The sequence below is a fragment of the Triplophysa dalaica genome, chromosome 14 (genome assembly GCF_015846415.1).
Source record: "Triplophysa dalaica isolate WHDGS20190420 chromosome 14, ASM1584641v1, whole genome shotgun sequence".
Lineage (NCBI taxonomy): Eukaryota > Metazoa > Chordata > Actinopteri > Cypriniformes > Nemacheilidae > Triplophysa > Triplophysa dalaica.
In genome coordinates, this window is record NC_079555.1 from 5670260 (window position 1) to 5687499 (window position 17240).

Genomic DNA, 17240 nt, shown 5'->3' on the forward strand with positions numbered 1-17240 from the left:
AATTTTCTTGAATGTTTATAGGATTTTGTTATTGGTTTGTCTAGCTTCTTTTAGTATAGTTTTATTTATTTATGTGTTATACAGATGAGCAGCACCACAGAGGGTCTTTTCTGCTCATTTTTGTCCAAATTTATAAAAAGATTAAAGACAATGCTTGTCCTAGAGCCCAGCCATGCCCTTGACAATCATAGGTAATGTGGTGTAAGGCTATGAAACAGTTGCGAGAGGCGTCTGTTATGCGGTTAAATAATTAAAAGTATTCAAAAGATGGCAACAGAGTGAGAGTTGCGAGACCTCTCTGAAGTGTGGATAAATTGCTTTTCTCCGAGTTAATTACAGGGTTGTGATTCTCAACCGATGCAAAGAGATGCTTTTTTGTGCCTTATTATGATAATAAATTAGATTTTATGTGTTGCGTTGCCGAGGCATGATAATTTATGGAAATGAAGCCGAGGTAGTGTTTCCTTTTGACTCAATTCTTCATTTTAGCTCTCTGAAGAAGAGCTCTTGCACTAAAGCGAAAAATGATGTAAAAGAGCGAAAGAGACAGAGGGCAAAGGGTGTGTGTGGGGTGCGCATGCTTGACTGATGCTGTCTTATAAGTCTTGATTCTCAAGCTCTTTGCTCAAGCTTACAGTAATGGAGTGAACATTCATCTGAACACATGCCTCACTATCCTCTGTTGCTGAATAAACGTTGCACAGCTTGCAACATCTTTGCTTTCGGGAGTTGGGAGCAGCATTGTTCCGAGAGCTCCTGGCATCGTGCCAAATCCTTGATTTTGCCTCTCTTGACAGTATTGGAGCATTTCATAAAATAGTTAACTGTTTTACCTTCTACAAAACTTGAATGCTGTATTTTTCATGCAACATAAAGTTGTTACACAGTTTCTGCTACACAATAGGTTAACGATAACTAGGAATGTAAAGTGTCAAAAATGATAGAAAATGTAATGTATAATTAAAGCGGTCCATATCGAAAAAACTGTTAAAGCCAGTCGAAAGCCAAAATCATTTATAATGATACAGTATTCACCGAAACCAAGCTGATTTGGCTTTTGAATATATGAAATATGTTGCATTTAGTTGTACAGAATATTTTTATTTTCTAATTTTAAAAAACTTAAATGATGTTTGTAGCGAGGAATGCGTGACGGGAGCCGTGAGGCGGGGCCGGTGGCGTGAGTGATAGTTAGAATCAGCTGTGCGCACACCGGTCCCGCATATCTCACGGAGGAGATCGGACCCGGACGTGTTTAAGTTTGTATTTATGTTCTTGTGGCATTTAACTTCCGTGTTTTTGTTTGCTTATTTTATTAAAACTTTATTTGAATGTTCGCCGGTTCCCGCCTCCTTCCTTCCTTTTATTGAACCTTATTACAATGTTGTATAACAAGAGCTGCTTAAAAACCCTTTTTGTGTTCTATGAAACACATTAGAATTTTGAGTAAATTAAGGCGAAACTTTTTTGTCACAGATCTGTGATTTAGGTTTTCTTCTTTGCCTACACACAATTTTCTAGCCTGTAAAAGTGAACAATAGTTTATTTTTTATAACTATAATGGACAGCTATATGGCCCACATGGTTGTCCAGCTCTCACATGTGTGTGTGTACAGTATGTGTGATGGCTGTCAGAGGTTTGGAAACAGAGGGAGATGAATGAATGGTGAGCGTCAGTCTGAACTTTAACGAGCGCTTAATGGACAGGCGGGCAGAACGCACTGAGCCCGCAGAAGGGGTCTGATTCCCTCTGAGTCTGACCACGGCTGATTGATGGCCCGACTTCCCCTGTTTATGTTCCTGCCTCCCTGTCACATTTGTTTCCTTTGTACAGCTCTTTCTGCCAATACGAACGGAAATATCTGCAGGGGTGACAATGGCAATTTGTTCCAGGCATGAGAGAGGGGGGGGACTCGGGAATCGACAGGGTTTTACGGCACAGCTGCGTTTCATCAACCTGTGCCTCTCTCCGTGCTGATCTGGTGGCCGGCGGATGCACACATGGGAGATGAGTTGAGTTAAGACCACAGAGAAAGAGACAATCTTCAAACTAGAACAATGCTTAGAAACTAAAGTCTACATCTTTCTCTCCATCCTGGAAGTGTAGCTGCTATTGTGTTCACAAACAGCACTGGGATACTGTTTTTCCAATTCCAGTGGTTTTAAGTACTGTCAGATGCAGGACATTGTTCGCGGATATTTTCATTCACTTCTCCCCGGTATAGTGGACTATTAAGTATTTGCTATATAGGGAATAGCGGTGAACGAGTGAGCAAATTCATACACAGCTTATGAGACTAGCCTGGATTTCACATGCAGGGTCACGTATTTCACAAAATGTATTAATTAAAATTTTCTTTGCAGTGTCTGGAGTGTGTGACAAATCAGTGTTTTTTTTTACAGTGTAATGTTGTCCTTTTAGTCAAGTTAAGTGATTTTCTCAATTTTGCAAAGTAGCTGTACAGAAAACACTGTGGTACAAACAGATGACAAATACAAAGACGTAGAAGGAATGATAGAATTTAGAAATTGGGAAAGGAAATGTATATATATTTGATTAAATATTAAATCATATAAAATATATGAATATGTTATATTTAGTTATATGCATAACTGTAAAAACAAGTGGATATGTGACATTACTATTTGTGTTAACCAGAAACTATACCATAATATTAACTGAAAGCCTTATAAAAGCACAGTTTGTGAGGAAGGATTCCTTTCTCCTCATATAGTTTCATGCCATCGGCACGGTCTAGGAATACGGCTTTTAGAAGTTAGAGACGAGAAGGCCAGAATGACGACCCCGCAGCAGAGATGATGTTTGCAGCTCTCCCCGGCCCTCTATTAAAAGCTAATGTAGAGAAAAGCACTTCTGACCCCCGGGCCCTTCGCATTGACACGAGAACATAAATATGCACAGCACCTCAGGCCCTCTCTAGACCTTCCATAACATGAAAGGGTGAAAAGAGTACAAAGTATGTGGAAAAAAGTGTCTTGAGGACATATTCCTGGTGGGGTGAGGAAAAGGACGGGTTAAAGTTGTGCAGCGGTGGGGGTGTTTTCAGCAGCTGTACAGTAATGCCATAACCATGTGGAACCTGTATTGTGTGTTTTTATGGGAGTACTGTTTGCTATTGATTCTAATATGTGCATGTTGTCTTTCTTATAAAAAGAGCTAAACACATAGTAACAGAATATATAGAGGACATTTTTTGCATGCTAGATTTTTTTACCTGTTTATTCTTTTTTAATGCAATACCCATACGGAGATGTCCTTCCGAAATTGAACCGAAAGGAATGAATTGAAAGAGACAATTTTCCAACAGAATTGTGCTTCATTAAGCAACCAGCTAATGCACGGCATGGCAATTAAACTAAAATTATGAAAACGAAATCTGGTTGACCTCAGCATGCAGTGACGAATAAGTTCAACTAGTCTATTGTTAGATGACTTGTCTGCCATCACTGTGCCCTATTGATTTGTTGTGCATGTGAAAACATTTTACTATAAATGTGTTAAAGATGTACATGGGAGGTTGAAATAAAGGTGATTTGTGTTTGTGTGTTCGTTTTTCGGTCCAGCTGTCAGGGGTATTAACAGCACAGTGTTGGGTACAGAGACCTTAATGAGCTCCGCTGCCTATAACAGCAACCACACTGATGTTAAACACACATGCGTAAACATGCAAATTGCAATAAGCTTGTAGTAGGTACAGGAATTCAACGCCATTGGGGGTCGCATGTGACTTAAACATTTGTTGTAAGTCCCGCTACAATAGCAAAAACAATATCACAGTACATAAAGCAGTAGACCTATGATGCTCGGCAATAAGATTAATGACAAAGGTATGCTCACGGTTGGCCACATACACTTGACTCCTTTTTATGGAAAAAAATTGAATGCTGGTGAGTGTCGGTCCAAACCACACTCAAATGCTGACAAATCACAATTTTCTTCCATATTATGTCACTTTAAAATCAAACCCCTGACCCTAAGTCCAAAGTTGGATGGCGAGTAAAAAGGCAAGACAATTTGTAACATATAATACCTTACATTTTGCCCTGTCCAATATGTGGAGAAGTTGACGTACCACAGCAATGCAATACATTTGAAAATCACGTATTCATACCGTAGTCTTCATTCATGTCTTTAGAACCCAACATGTCGCCAACGTTATTTATAGTCATTTGGTTGCTGTGTTTGTCTGTCTGTAAGATTGTGCAATGACAACGCACGCCTACATGAACCGAAGCTTTGATTGCGGGTGAAAAGTCTTTGACAGCTTATTTGAAGCAATTAGCACGTATCGTTATAGATAACATATTAATTTGCATAATGCGTTTTTAATGACACACTAATGACATCGAGAGGGAGCTGATAGAGTGCGTAGACCGAAGAACTATTGTCATAGAGATGAGTTTTCGTACGAAACATATGATCCAGTGAGTAGGCCACGCCCCTTTTCCAATACGCCTTTTGAGTTTCGCTAACTCTCTGATTAATGGCGTCGTAAAACAACTGATAAACATATTCAAGAAATGAAATGTCCATTTGTTTTAATGTCAGAATGAATTGCCAGTTCATCTAAATCTTTTAGAGTGTGCTGTCAAATTGAAATGAAGTGTTGCTGTGGCGCTGCTCAGCAAACCAACGACGAACCCACTAAAAAAGTCGATGGCTTTGACTTGTGCGTTATGTGTGTGTTTGTTTGTACGTGTCAATAAAGCACCGACAAATATACTTTGGATGAAATCCTGATGACGTGTGTAAATGCCTATGTATTGACTCGGGTGTACTGTATGTGTTTGTGTTTTTTATTAGTATATTTGAGAAAATGTCACACTCTAACGACTTTTGTATTTTTGTCCGTCTAACACCGGTATGTGTCCCCGTACGCCTGTGAATCGGATTTGCCCCCAAACAAAGCCGTTCCCTTTTTTCCCAACCGCATAAAAGAAACTCCAGCAGCTATTGACTGCATTTATAGCCTTTGTGACACACTCCGGGCCTAAAAAGATTTCTCTAACAAATGCCAGCTGATTTTACAGCAGATTTACAAACTGTTCGCTTGTGCGTCTGAGGCGGGATGTGGGGTATTTGTACCCAGCGCAGCGTGATGGTAATCTCATGCTAGCTTGTTTCCGAGACGCGGGATTGTCCTCATGAATCAGACAACATTTCCCTAGGATGTACTGTGATAGAATGTTGATAAGCTAGAATGGGTGTGGGAAATGTGTTTTGCTGTTGGAAAGAAAAAAATATCAAGTCTAATAGCTTTTGAGAGCACTGCAGTTGTGAAATCATTTTTCATTTTGGGATTTTGGACAGCACACAATTGTGTTTGAGTGGGTGGACCAGTTTAGCCTATATTGTGGGAACACAATGTCCCCACAACGGTAGTAAAAACTACATAGGCTACATTGTGCGGACCTACGTCGTCTCTCAACAGACAAAGTGGTTTATGGGTTTCTTCTTTTAAAGTTTTAACTTATAGTTAGCCATTGAGTTTGGGGATTGGTAACAAAATGTTCCTGTGTTCTGACCCAGGTTCTGGCATCTTGTATGTGTCTATAAAATAGGATGGATCACATTTTTATATTACTTTATTTAATCTAATATTTAATTAGGCAGGTGTTACTGAGACTGAGAAACACTATTTGACATTACTATTGTTTCATTTCTTAGAGTTAATCTCTTCCTTTTTGCAACATGCATAGTTTCCAGAATGTTTATATTTGTATCATCCTAGTAAGTTTTTCTCACTATTGTTAAAATTTTCCCCCTTAAAAAGGAAAGTTTCTACAGTTCAAATACTTTTGAATTGAGAATATTTATCTTCAGGTTTATACACCCAACAAGTGAAACTAATGAAGTTCTGAAACAACATATAATCTCACATTTAATATTTACCCTACAAAGTTCTAATGGATTTTTATACATAATAATTTATAGATGGATATGTACAAAATACAAAATAGATATTTGGGGGTCATAATGTTTGAATGGATAGTTATTATGGCAATGCGAGATGGAATGCAAGCAGTCGCTTAAAACAGTCGCTCTTTGTTTGCTAGTTCTGTTTTTGCTTTAGTGAGCAACTAAAATTTTTTTGAACCCCTCCGGATAGAAAATAAAAACTTTGTTGGTTGTGAGAATGTTTGTGTTCTTCTGGGAGAGGTATCTTGGAGTCAGCAAGATATTTTCGAAAATAAAATCCCCTCTCCTCTGTTTCCAAAGTGTCTCCCTGGTTTTCCTGAAAGCAGTTGAGTTGCAATTCTTGGCATTTCAATTGGTGTGTTTTCACCTTATTGAGTCTGTAGATCGAAAACCAGTGATATGATCTCAGATGAGACTTTGACGCAAAAACTACTACTTTTCTTATCCAATCAGAAGACACACGCACACAGTCATACATACAGATGCTTATGTGTACTGAAGGTCATCAATAGCTTAACCAATTACAAACCGGCTCATTGCTCTTTGAGATGTTGCTTCAGGTCATTTATCACGAGCGGACTCCTACGCAGAATCTACACGTTCCAGTGGCTCTTCCTGCCCCATTTTTTCATATTTCACTTTCATGTGACCTTCCCGATAACCCAGCTTTAGACTGTAGTGTTAATGCTTGGGGGGATGTTGCTTAATGGTTGCATAGCTGAAAGGTTGAAGGTACCAATGCAACAAGAAGTAATCCATGAGCTGTCAGCATTGTGCCCTTGTGTAAGGCACTTAACCACAGTTTGCTCCAGGGAGTCTGTCCCTGTAAGTATTGCGATATTTGCAAGGTGTCCCGCTTTGTGCCAGACATTACAGGCTCAATATGATTGGGGGTAGGATAAGGTTTAGTCATCACCCCTGTCATGCACAAAGCAGCACTTCAAAAAAATTGCCAATAAGTTGCTCCCTGTTAAATGTAACAGTGTCTAATCAGGAAGATTTGAACAGATTATTTTTTTCACTCAGTTTTACAATTTGAGTAATGTACATGATGTGTGTGCCCTCCAGGTTTGCCGTGTTGAGAGACCCGGCTGATTGGCTGAGCGTGAACTCATTCAAAGGCAACGTCACCACCAAGGCCATACTGGACCGCGAGTCTCCACATGTTCACCACAACCAGTACACAGCTCTCTTTATTGCCACGGATAACGGTAAGAAATTTTGTACATGGAGGTCATAAGTGATTTTAAAACTTCTGTAGTGACATAATGAAATAAAATGTTCTAATATTTATTGGGAAGAAATTATAAAGGGATCTCATGATGGTTGACCGAAATATGCTTGGGTCATATTTTGCCTCAAAATCAAACAAACACAGAGCAAAATATATATTTTTGAAAGAAATAAACTTTTTTTATTTGCAGTGCTGCTAATGAAAACGTGATATATTTGAAGTGAATTATTTATTCATCATAATATTTGTTGTTCAGCCTTAAAATGCTGATGCTTATCTTGATAAAACTCCCCATGGCGTCCAGACAGGATGATTTACATCACTGTATTGCAGTAATGAGAATATAATGAGAATCATCTTTGAGAATAATCAAAATAACTAACAAACTCAAAAGTAATGAAATGGCATTATAGTCATGAGAACAAGGCCCTCTTGAGGGAAATGTGCTTAGTTGTCATGAAAATAATGCTATAATTAAAGTAAGATTCATTTCACATACTGTAATTGAATTTTTTTGTCATAAAACATCAGGATAAGATACAACCCTCGCAAATCTTTGTCACAACTGTGCTTCAAAAATGCGTTGTACTACTGTTGCAGTGTTAACATGAGGGGCCTGGTACACTGAAATGTTTTTAAGAGTTCAGGTAAAACTCTTATGATATTGCATGCATCACTAAAACATAATTTCACTGTAGTTGATGATGTGTCTAAAAGAGGGTCGGGCCACTGAAGTGGCTAACTGCCTGTGTTCGTAATTGGCCCTGAACGTTTATAAACGGCGTAGAAAGACTGTGAATACTAAGCGATTTATTCTTTTGTCACCTCAATTGCCGGAGAAACTACGCCAATATAACGGCTAGGTCTATTTCTAGTCTTTTATGGAAGTCATCAGCCGCGCTTTAAATGGCTGTGATGGCGTTGCAGTGGATTATTCTCTCGCCACAGAAAATGACACGCTTGTGCAGGTCACAGAACGCAGTCTTTGCGTTTGTGCTCTCTGGGTAGTGTTGTAATTTCTCTCACTTGGCATAAACAACATTTAATTAACCTCTGAGAGACTCATTTCTCAGTGTCACATCTTTAGACAGGTACACTTGGAGACATCAGAGAAGAAATGTTTTAGAGACCAAGCTCCCTCTCTCTCTCTCTCTCTCTCTCTCTCTTTCACAGACAAAGGTTGGATTTGGCATTCGAAAAGTGACGGATCTATTGACAGAAAAAAAACGGCAATCAATTCATGGCTCAAAAAAGCTTTTTATTATTTGATTTCATACTGTGATAATTCAGAGACTTCAACACTTAAATTAAACTTAAATTGGACACAATTTAGCAAAGCTCGCCCTAGAAAAATACTGTTTATACCGTTTCAATCACAGACGAAGCATTAGAGCATTATCAAATAACCTCTGCATTGTTGAGGCTAAAATACTCTACAAGACTTTTGCCCAGATTTTCAGTCTAGACTTGTTGGAGAAAGTCTGTGCCAGTCTTCAGATTTGATCAGTTAGTGTGTTTCTATCTGAAACTTTCAAAAAGTCTGCAAGCGTATGATGTCTAGTTTAAAAAATATCCGGTCAGATTTTAAGTCTTTTAGTGTATTCCAGCCATAAGTTGTTGAAAGGTTATTTCAGGGTGTGTATATTCTGAACCTTTCTCAATTCCCTCTCTCTCTCTCTCTCTCTCTCTCTCTGTTACACATGAGGGAATTGGGGCGTGCGGATATGATGATTTCAGGCTGAACTACTTTGTGTAATCATGAGGAAAGATTTTGTATTGTGAGGTCATGTAAGTGTAAGTGGCTTTAAATCAAAGGTAGATGAACTTTACTGAGGTATAAATAGCACGTTTTAAATGTTAAAAATACATTAAAAACAGAGCGCCGTTTCCCAGACATCCATCAGAGTAGATATGCAAATCTGACCTGAACTTAAGATCGATAAGTGTTAGTGTTTCGTACTTACAATGAATTATTAATCATAGTTTGCTGAGGTTTTGAATAGGTTAAGGGCCATATGTCAAATTTAAGAGTTATTATTTTTGAATTGAGATGCAGACATTTCAGATACAGTCCGGAGGCTTATTTCAATAAATGTCAAATAGCCAAAATAAAGTTTGCTTTGAGGTCACTTCCTCCATTAACTTACTCTATCTGCCTTTTCATTGGAGTTCGCTGATGTCAGATGGAAAACATTGTCTTATTTTTTGTTTATAATGTCTTAATATATTTCTTCCCTACAGAAATTGTTGCATTACTGTATATGGTGGTTTGTGATTCTCCATGCCATCGGAGATGGTTCACACAAAAAAGAAAATTCTGTGATCATTTACTCACCCTCTTGTCGTTTCAAACCTCTTTGACTTTCTATCTTCTGCAGAACACAAAAGAAGATATTTCGGAGAATGTTGTTAACCGAACAATGTACCCATTAACTTGCATTGGTTTTGTGTCCATAGAAGTGCACGGGTACCGCTCTTATTTATTTAAAATATCTCCTTTTGTGTTTATCCAGGTTTAAAATGATAAGAGAGTGAGTAAATTGTGGGAGAATTTTCATTTTTAGGAGAACTTTCCCTTCAACAGCATTAGATTTAGATTTTGCATTTTATCTTCCTCGGGTGTTTTTGGACATGTGTACAGTTCTGGATTTCTTCTGTCCATGTTTCCCCGATATCCCAGGCAGATCTAGTCTATCACAGTCTCTCTATTCCGTGACAATCTGTCCGATGATTGCATGACATGAGTGTCACACTGGTCACTAAGAGGCTATCGATCTGATCTGGAGTCTTATGTCTTTATTTCGAGGGCTCAGATGAGCGCTGCCGCTCTCTCTCTTTCTGACCGTTGACCACAGAGAAGATGAAACTGTTGATTGAACAAGAATGATGAAGGAGAGAAGAAAAATGAGAAGATGGTGAACTGGTAGAGAAGAGTGCAGATAACACTAGCTGGAGAGTTACGTACTGTAATAACTATTAGCATTCTTACAAGGGAGCTGCTAATTTTGCTTTCTGCGTCTATGATGTGTTACCACACCTGATCACTACGTACTATGCGTGTATACGTGAAATGCATGTTCTCTTAAATCCTTATTTTTAGGGACATTGGTTGTTGTTGACTTTTTTTAAAGTACATTCTCCTATTCCAGTTCATTTATGAGAGACATATACAGTAGAAAAAGCTGTTTGTGGGTTGCTGATTGTGATGCTACCAAAACATTGTTTTTATAAACATCCCAACCATCCCTGCATATGCAGCCTGATGAACACAGGGAATGATATTTGGAAGAATGCTTATAACCAAACAGATCTCAACACCCATTGAAAAATTTAAAAATATTTAGAAGAATTTAGGACAGCAGTTCTTTCGACTACCATTGTTGTTTTTTCCTACTATGGTTGTCAATGGGCGTTGAGATCTGTTATAAGCATTATTCCAAATATCTTTCTCTGTGTTCATCAGAACAAAGAAATGTGTACACATTTGTAATAACTTGAAGGTGAGTAAATGATGACAGAATTTTCATTTTTGGTCAGAGTTGAAGTCATTGTCAATAAGCAACATATTGTTTTTTAATTTTACTTTGTCACACTTATCACAAGTTTTCAGCTTTTGGGTATTTGTGTTCGTTTGAGAGACAAAGATGACTTATGATGGCAGTTAATGTGGACTGTGTGTACCATTTTTACTTTTTGTATGTGCCTAATGGAAGTATGCAGCCTAAAGTGAAAATAAGACATTTTTCTACTCTCCAATTTAAGTTAATTGAACACAATTAAAGAACAACATGATTTTTTTTCATGTGCCTTAATTTAACTTAATTCATTCAACTTGGGGCTACCTGAATAATTTGTAAAACTGGGCAGAGGAATTCCAGTTCTCCAGTGCTTTGCGCAAGACTGCATTTGGAGTCATTTCTTTAATTAAGTGTTTTTTTATGTGATCTCTTTTTTTTACTAAAGACAAACTAACCTTGTCAGTGTTTAATGAGTTTGTTATATTTTTTAGTTTTTTTGGTTACCATTGTTCAGAAGAGTAGTGCCTTTGCTTAAGGTCATGGGGGTTATAAACTTAAATGTCCATTAAGCTCTTTTAACTTAATATGTTTTTGAAATGAAAATGTTGTCAAATTAGCTAAAAGTTTTTGATTTACGAATTTTTACAAAAAATGATTGTTTAACGAACATAAAATGAAAGAATGAATAAATGAATGAATGAAGCTAGCGCTTTACTGTGTATTGCTGTACACCTAAAGCAGAATTGGGAATAGATAGATTATGCTAAATATGCTAATTATTATGCTAATATTTCTATTTTTAACATTGATAAATTTAAAAACTTTTTATGTGCAACCAATGTATACATCTTATATGTTAATCCAACAGATTTTTTTCGATGTACAGTTTACCATTATTTCTTTTCCCCTAATTTTTTATATTACATTTTTAAGGAAACTAATCATTTCATCGTTGTCCTTCTGAAACCTTGTAAGTCCTAATTTGCTGTTTTTCATTAAATAAAAAACACTTTACTTTTTATATGATTACATACTGAGTTGTCAACATTGATAAGCACTTTCAAAAAAGTTTTGTTAGTGAGATATTTGACAAACATAAAGGGCGAATAATAATAACAATTCATGGCAAAAAAATAAAAATCACGAAATATTAGATATTTATATGAAATATATTTATATAGAAATATATGAGGTTTCAGAACGACAGCAGTGATTGTAAATTCTGGAATGGACAAAAAAACATTTTAGCAATGTATAGCACTCAGGAACGGGTGGACGTGTTGAAAATCTGAAGGAGCTGAAATGAATCCTTTTTTCAGCTCCCAGTGTGTAAAGCTGCAGATTTGCTGGAGTGGTTGGGAACTGTTGGAGTGAAACACAGTTCTGACCCTGGTGTGCTAAGTCTAGTCTGTTAGCCCGAGGTTAATGACTCAAGTCCGTCCGACACCTTCTGGATCTGCACTGTGCTCAGAGCCATGGAGATGGAGGTGCTTCCAGAGGGTTTGACGTTTAAAGAGACTAATCAGTTGTTGCTGTGTGTGACACAGGCAGATTTTTTGTGTGCTGTCTTTCCCCATTGCGCCAGCAGATGTTCCATCGTTCCATCACTCTATAGGGAATGTGTCTGTACTTGGCATGCGAGTTTGTGTAGATCTGTCTAATGCATATATTCTATTCAGACTGGAACGTTAACCATTTTCATTGTGTTCTTGAATAGACAAGGACAATAGTTATCGAATTATTCCATATTTTTTCTCTTCAAACAGTGTCTTCTGTCTAGGGCACATCTTTCTTCCTCTAGACATACAGTAGCATCATAAATATCACCTTTAAATTCAAATCCTATCAACAGCATCTGGTTTGCATGCTGCATGCTGTGCTTTTATGCGATGTCGCGAGCGTTCACCGTGTTGACTGCTACCCATCTCTGCATTTAATTCAACTCACTATTTGCTGTTTATGGCGACCAGTGTATGAGATGTTCTTGCTAAAAGGCTCTTTAAGTATGCGTAAGAGGTTTGTTTGAAACGCTACAAATGGCAATGAGACTTTTAAAAATATGTTTCGTGGTTTCGCGTTCATAGTTCTCTAGCTCTTAGGTACTTGTTTGGATAACATTTTGAGTCCAGATTGTTGTGTACCCATGGGTAAAAGAATATGATAAATGTGAAGTTTATATTGCTGCAGTTGTTTCTAGACTAGACAGCAATGAGATTAAATAGAGAGCAAGTGAAGACCTTTGCTTTTTGTTATTGCCTGAGACACAGACCCCAGTAATCTCATTTTTCCTCTGTTTTATAAGAGAGATGTCTACAAAAATTGCAAACATTGCTCACATTTGGGAAAAGTCAGAGATTTATAAATGAACACTGATAATGATATGAAGAGTTTTCCTATCCAATAAATGTATAGACAGTTTTATCGGATGCATGTGACTGACCCGAAGTTAACTTCCACTCTGTGTATGTTGAACGGTCTAGCAAGTGGCTAATTATATAACTATTTTTATTTTATTTATATCAATATGAATTGATATTACATTTCAATTTGTTGAATTTGATTATATATATATTATTAATAAAGAATTTGTTAAATGGGTCGAGTAACTTTGTCACATTTAAGTTTAGCCAAGTTATGGTTCTTATACTGGTAACCCAAAATAATACTGGCTAGACAACGGCCGTTTCTCAATATGCCTTCTTCAGCGGCCATGTGTCCTCCTGTTCTCGCTCTACTTCATCAATAACCGTCAAAGTCCGGTATCCAATACTCAATAACACAAGAAACAGAGAATAATAAGTACCCGGATGTGTTCTCGATATCAAGGATGCATTAAATGCCGCCTTGCAGGTGTGCGGAACCCACTTGAAGTCCCAAAAGTCAGTGCAGTGCGTCCATCCAAGTTGAGTCTTCCAAGTTTGCCTCGCAAGACCGGTCTCCACGAGAATTCAATTAAGTGTAATTGAGATCTTCATGGAGTCTAGAACTGGACAAACAATCACAAGAACATTTTTAATGTTAACCATCCTGTCATCACGAGTAGTGGATAGAATGATATTTCTTGTGTTTTTGGATTTCTGGATTTCTATATTTTAGTCTTTCTTCAGTTTAGGTGTATATTTGCTTTCCCCATTGGTTCACAGAAGAGGAGCGTTGAGCTCAAACAGCCGTATGGCAGCGCATGTATCTTATCCATAATTGGCACTCTCCAGTTTGGATGCCTTTCCTCTGGAGGAGAGCTGAGTGAGGGAGATGTGTCAGCGGAGATGATTTCCTCCCAGCAGATCCACTCCGGCTCTGTATGTTCTTTGAAGTGGAGTGACGGTATTATGGGTAGGAGAAGGGTCCGCTGGAGTTACAACCAAGAAAGGGTGTTGTAATGAGATTTACACGAAGAGCCAAGGACATCACGGTTCTTATCTATCTCCAGTTTCGGTTCTTCAGCCCTGTTAACCTCACTCTGCAGTCTCTAAACAACCAAAACATCTCTCAGGTTCTTAAGGGTGGGAGAATGGTCTGCTCGTGTATAGGAGGGCATAAAGCATGTACTTTGAGACGGAAGGGTAACAAAAGGTGTTTTGGCGGCTGTAGAGAAAGACATTGAAATAGTATTTCTGTCAGGGTTGGTGGAAAACCAAGCGCTGCGGTTGGTTGCTTTAACCAGGCTTTTCAAAGTAAATGCTAGAAAAACACTTGAAAGCACTACACACTTTCGACTCAATTTATGCTGATTGGTTTCTGCGGACCCCGCAGCATCTGTTTTTGTCTCTTAACTTTGATGTTTGAAAGCCATTAGAAGAGCACCGTACAATGCAACTTGTGTCACATCCCCGTGATCAGCTTTAAAAGAGGAAACTTAATCTTTGTGATTAAGAGGATTTCGACTTAAAACGATGTCATTCAATATTATAGACCGATGAAAGGATGATCTAGGTATCGTCAAACCGAAGTTAGGAAAATAGCGAGAGCGAGAATGTTCCCTGCAAGTTTCTCATTAAAGAGAACCCATGAGGCTAATCAGAGGGTTTTGTTCTAGAGGGACTCGCAGGTTTAATCGGCTCCTCATTGTCAGGTTCCAGCTAAGCCTCCTGTGAAGCTGGAGGGTCTGACTTTAATTGCATATCAATTTTCTCCCTTGTTAAGTTGACTGAGTGTCGACTGCTTGACGTGGTCGTCTGTTGGATTGTTTCTCTATGGCTCCTCTACTGTACTCGCTGTGAAATAAGGGTTTCTGGAAGGATAGAATATCAGATTTGGCTCTCAGATACTAATTCTTTTCGTGTTTTGTTTTCAGTGACCCTTGAAGGGATATTTCACCCAAAAATAACAGTTTTGTCATCATTTACTCACCCTGGAGTTGTTCTAGATCTGTTTAAATTTCTTTGTTCTGATGGACGCAGAGAAAGATATTTGGAAGAATGCTTCTAGCTTCTAACAGTTCTAGGCCACCATTCACTGCCATAGAAGGAAAAATCACAATGGTAGTCGAAAGTGCCACAGCACTGTTTGCTTTCCTACGTTCTTCAAAATAGCTTATTTTGTGACCAAAGAAATGTCTAAAGAGAATTTTCCTAACAATCAGAATAAGTACAATTATACAGGGTGGAATCAACGTGAGGGTACGTAAATAATTGTATTTTTGAGTGACCCGTGCCTTTAATTAACATTCATAATAGGGCTTTAGAATATAACCTCCCTTGTGAGATCATTATAGTTTTATGTCAGTTGTTTTGTGCTAACTGTCCTCATATCTCTTTTTAATTGCATCATTAGTGATGCTTATTGCCACAATAAAAATCGTGATTGTTGAGGGAAAAAATGAGTTTGAAATGTACATAAAACACAAATAAAAGTTATTATGTAAAATGAAAGAAGGCTTTTTTCTAGGTCGCTTATGAATAGTAAGCAAGTTTTGTGACCTTGATCATTCATGTGTTTTGGACAAAAGATCAGATTTTCATTCTCACACAGAAGCACACAACACACTCTTGAATAATGTTGTGAATTGTAAAATCTTGTTTTGTTCAGGTTAGCTACAGTGAATTCTATGGGATGATTAAAAGATTTCAAAGTGATAAAAAATAAATATTTTTCGATGAAAAATCTTGTTTCACTTTTAACATAATATTATAATAAGAAGCATTAATGATTTGAATAAGCATATTATGAATTTCCTTGTTACAGTATCCTGGCTATTTAACACATTTCTGTTATTTCTGTCACATTCCTAGTATTTCATCATCTTTAATAGTCATCAGTACATGACATTCTGCATAACTTTTGTTTGTTTTATGCTCTGCCATTAGGCATAAACTTTAGTAATAGAGATGTTTCTTTTTTATATAATATTGCAGGCAAGTGGGAAACATCAAGACACCAAAGAGACTTGGCAACCTCTAGTCATTTAAACATTGTCAGCGTAACTGCCTCTTAAAGGGTTCTCAAATTTAAATGATGTCGTCATTTACTAACCATTTCATTCCATTTATTATTATTATTTGTTTTAGTAATCAGTGTAATGCCATACTAGACTAGACTTTAGAGGCAACCTTTAACTTAACATTGCTAAGGGTGTGAAAATCATTTTGACCTGTTGTATGACCAGTTTTTCCAGGGTTTACATGGAACGTCTCTTTCTACAAAGATAGAGTCTTTGATCATATCCATCAGACAGTGATAGGGGGTGAAAGCGAGAGAACGACACGAGACTGAAATGGACAGACATCCGAATGGGGCAACACATGGTACCAACCCAAGCCGCTGTAGTCAATAGGTCTGTCTTGCATGAAACCAACATATTGAATAAAGCACCATGGACCAGTGGGTCTGAACCAAAACACCCAGTGAACCGAGGGATAGACTTAGAGGTCTGGTGGGCTGAGATAGAGTCCTGGGGTGTCACAAAATCATTACTACAACCAATAAACATCCCCCTCTGCAACGCCTTCGCAAACTTTACCTTAACACGGATGCTACATTATAGATTTCTTAACAACCTCACAACTAAACTTTTCAACTATGGGCATACTTTCGAAACTCTCACATGCACATTTATTTATTACACTTGCACTTTAACAATTTTTAACATTGTTTATAAAAGCAACCTTAATATAAAAAGAAAAAGTTGAATATGTTAGTTTTAATAAAAACGTTACCGCTTGAACGTGTCTGTAGCTGAAAATACATTCATTTTCTTGACTATGCTTAAGCTCTGTTTTCGGCTGCCCATAAAATCGAATCAGTTTTCACAGCCACAGTGAAAATGTATTTTTAACGCAGAGGGAGACAGTTTTACATGACTAACCTCCTCACAGACAGCTGTGAGACTCAAAGCTGTCTATCCCCAAAATATCAACAATGTTTAGCGATGCATTAGGAGGAAGGCGAGAGAAATAGTGTTCTCGCAGAGCGAAACATAAGAAATGAGTAAATCACACTCATTATGTAAAGAAGAAAAGACAACCCCAAGCTCCGTTAATGCTGCATATCTTAAAAACATATTTATGCAGACAGCATGCAAAATGTATCGTGAATAACCTTTATATCA

At 37.6% G+C, this 17240-nt stretch overlaps 1 protein-coding gene across 1 annotated transcript in view; it reads left to right on the plus strand.

Annotated features, from left to right (window-relative positions):
* The window catches only part of cdh13 (cadherin 13, H-cadherin (heart)), a 255361-nt gene that overhangs the window by 223995 nt on the left and 14126 nt on the right, over positions 1-17240 (plus strand). The window contains exon 11 of the mRNA XM_056766740.1: positions 7010-7152. Within this exon, the coding sequence (XP_056622718.1) occupies positions 7010-7152 (143 nt within the window). The remainder of the gene's footprint in view (positions 1-7009; positions 7153-17240) is intronic.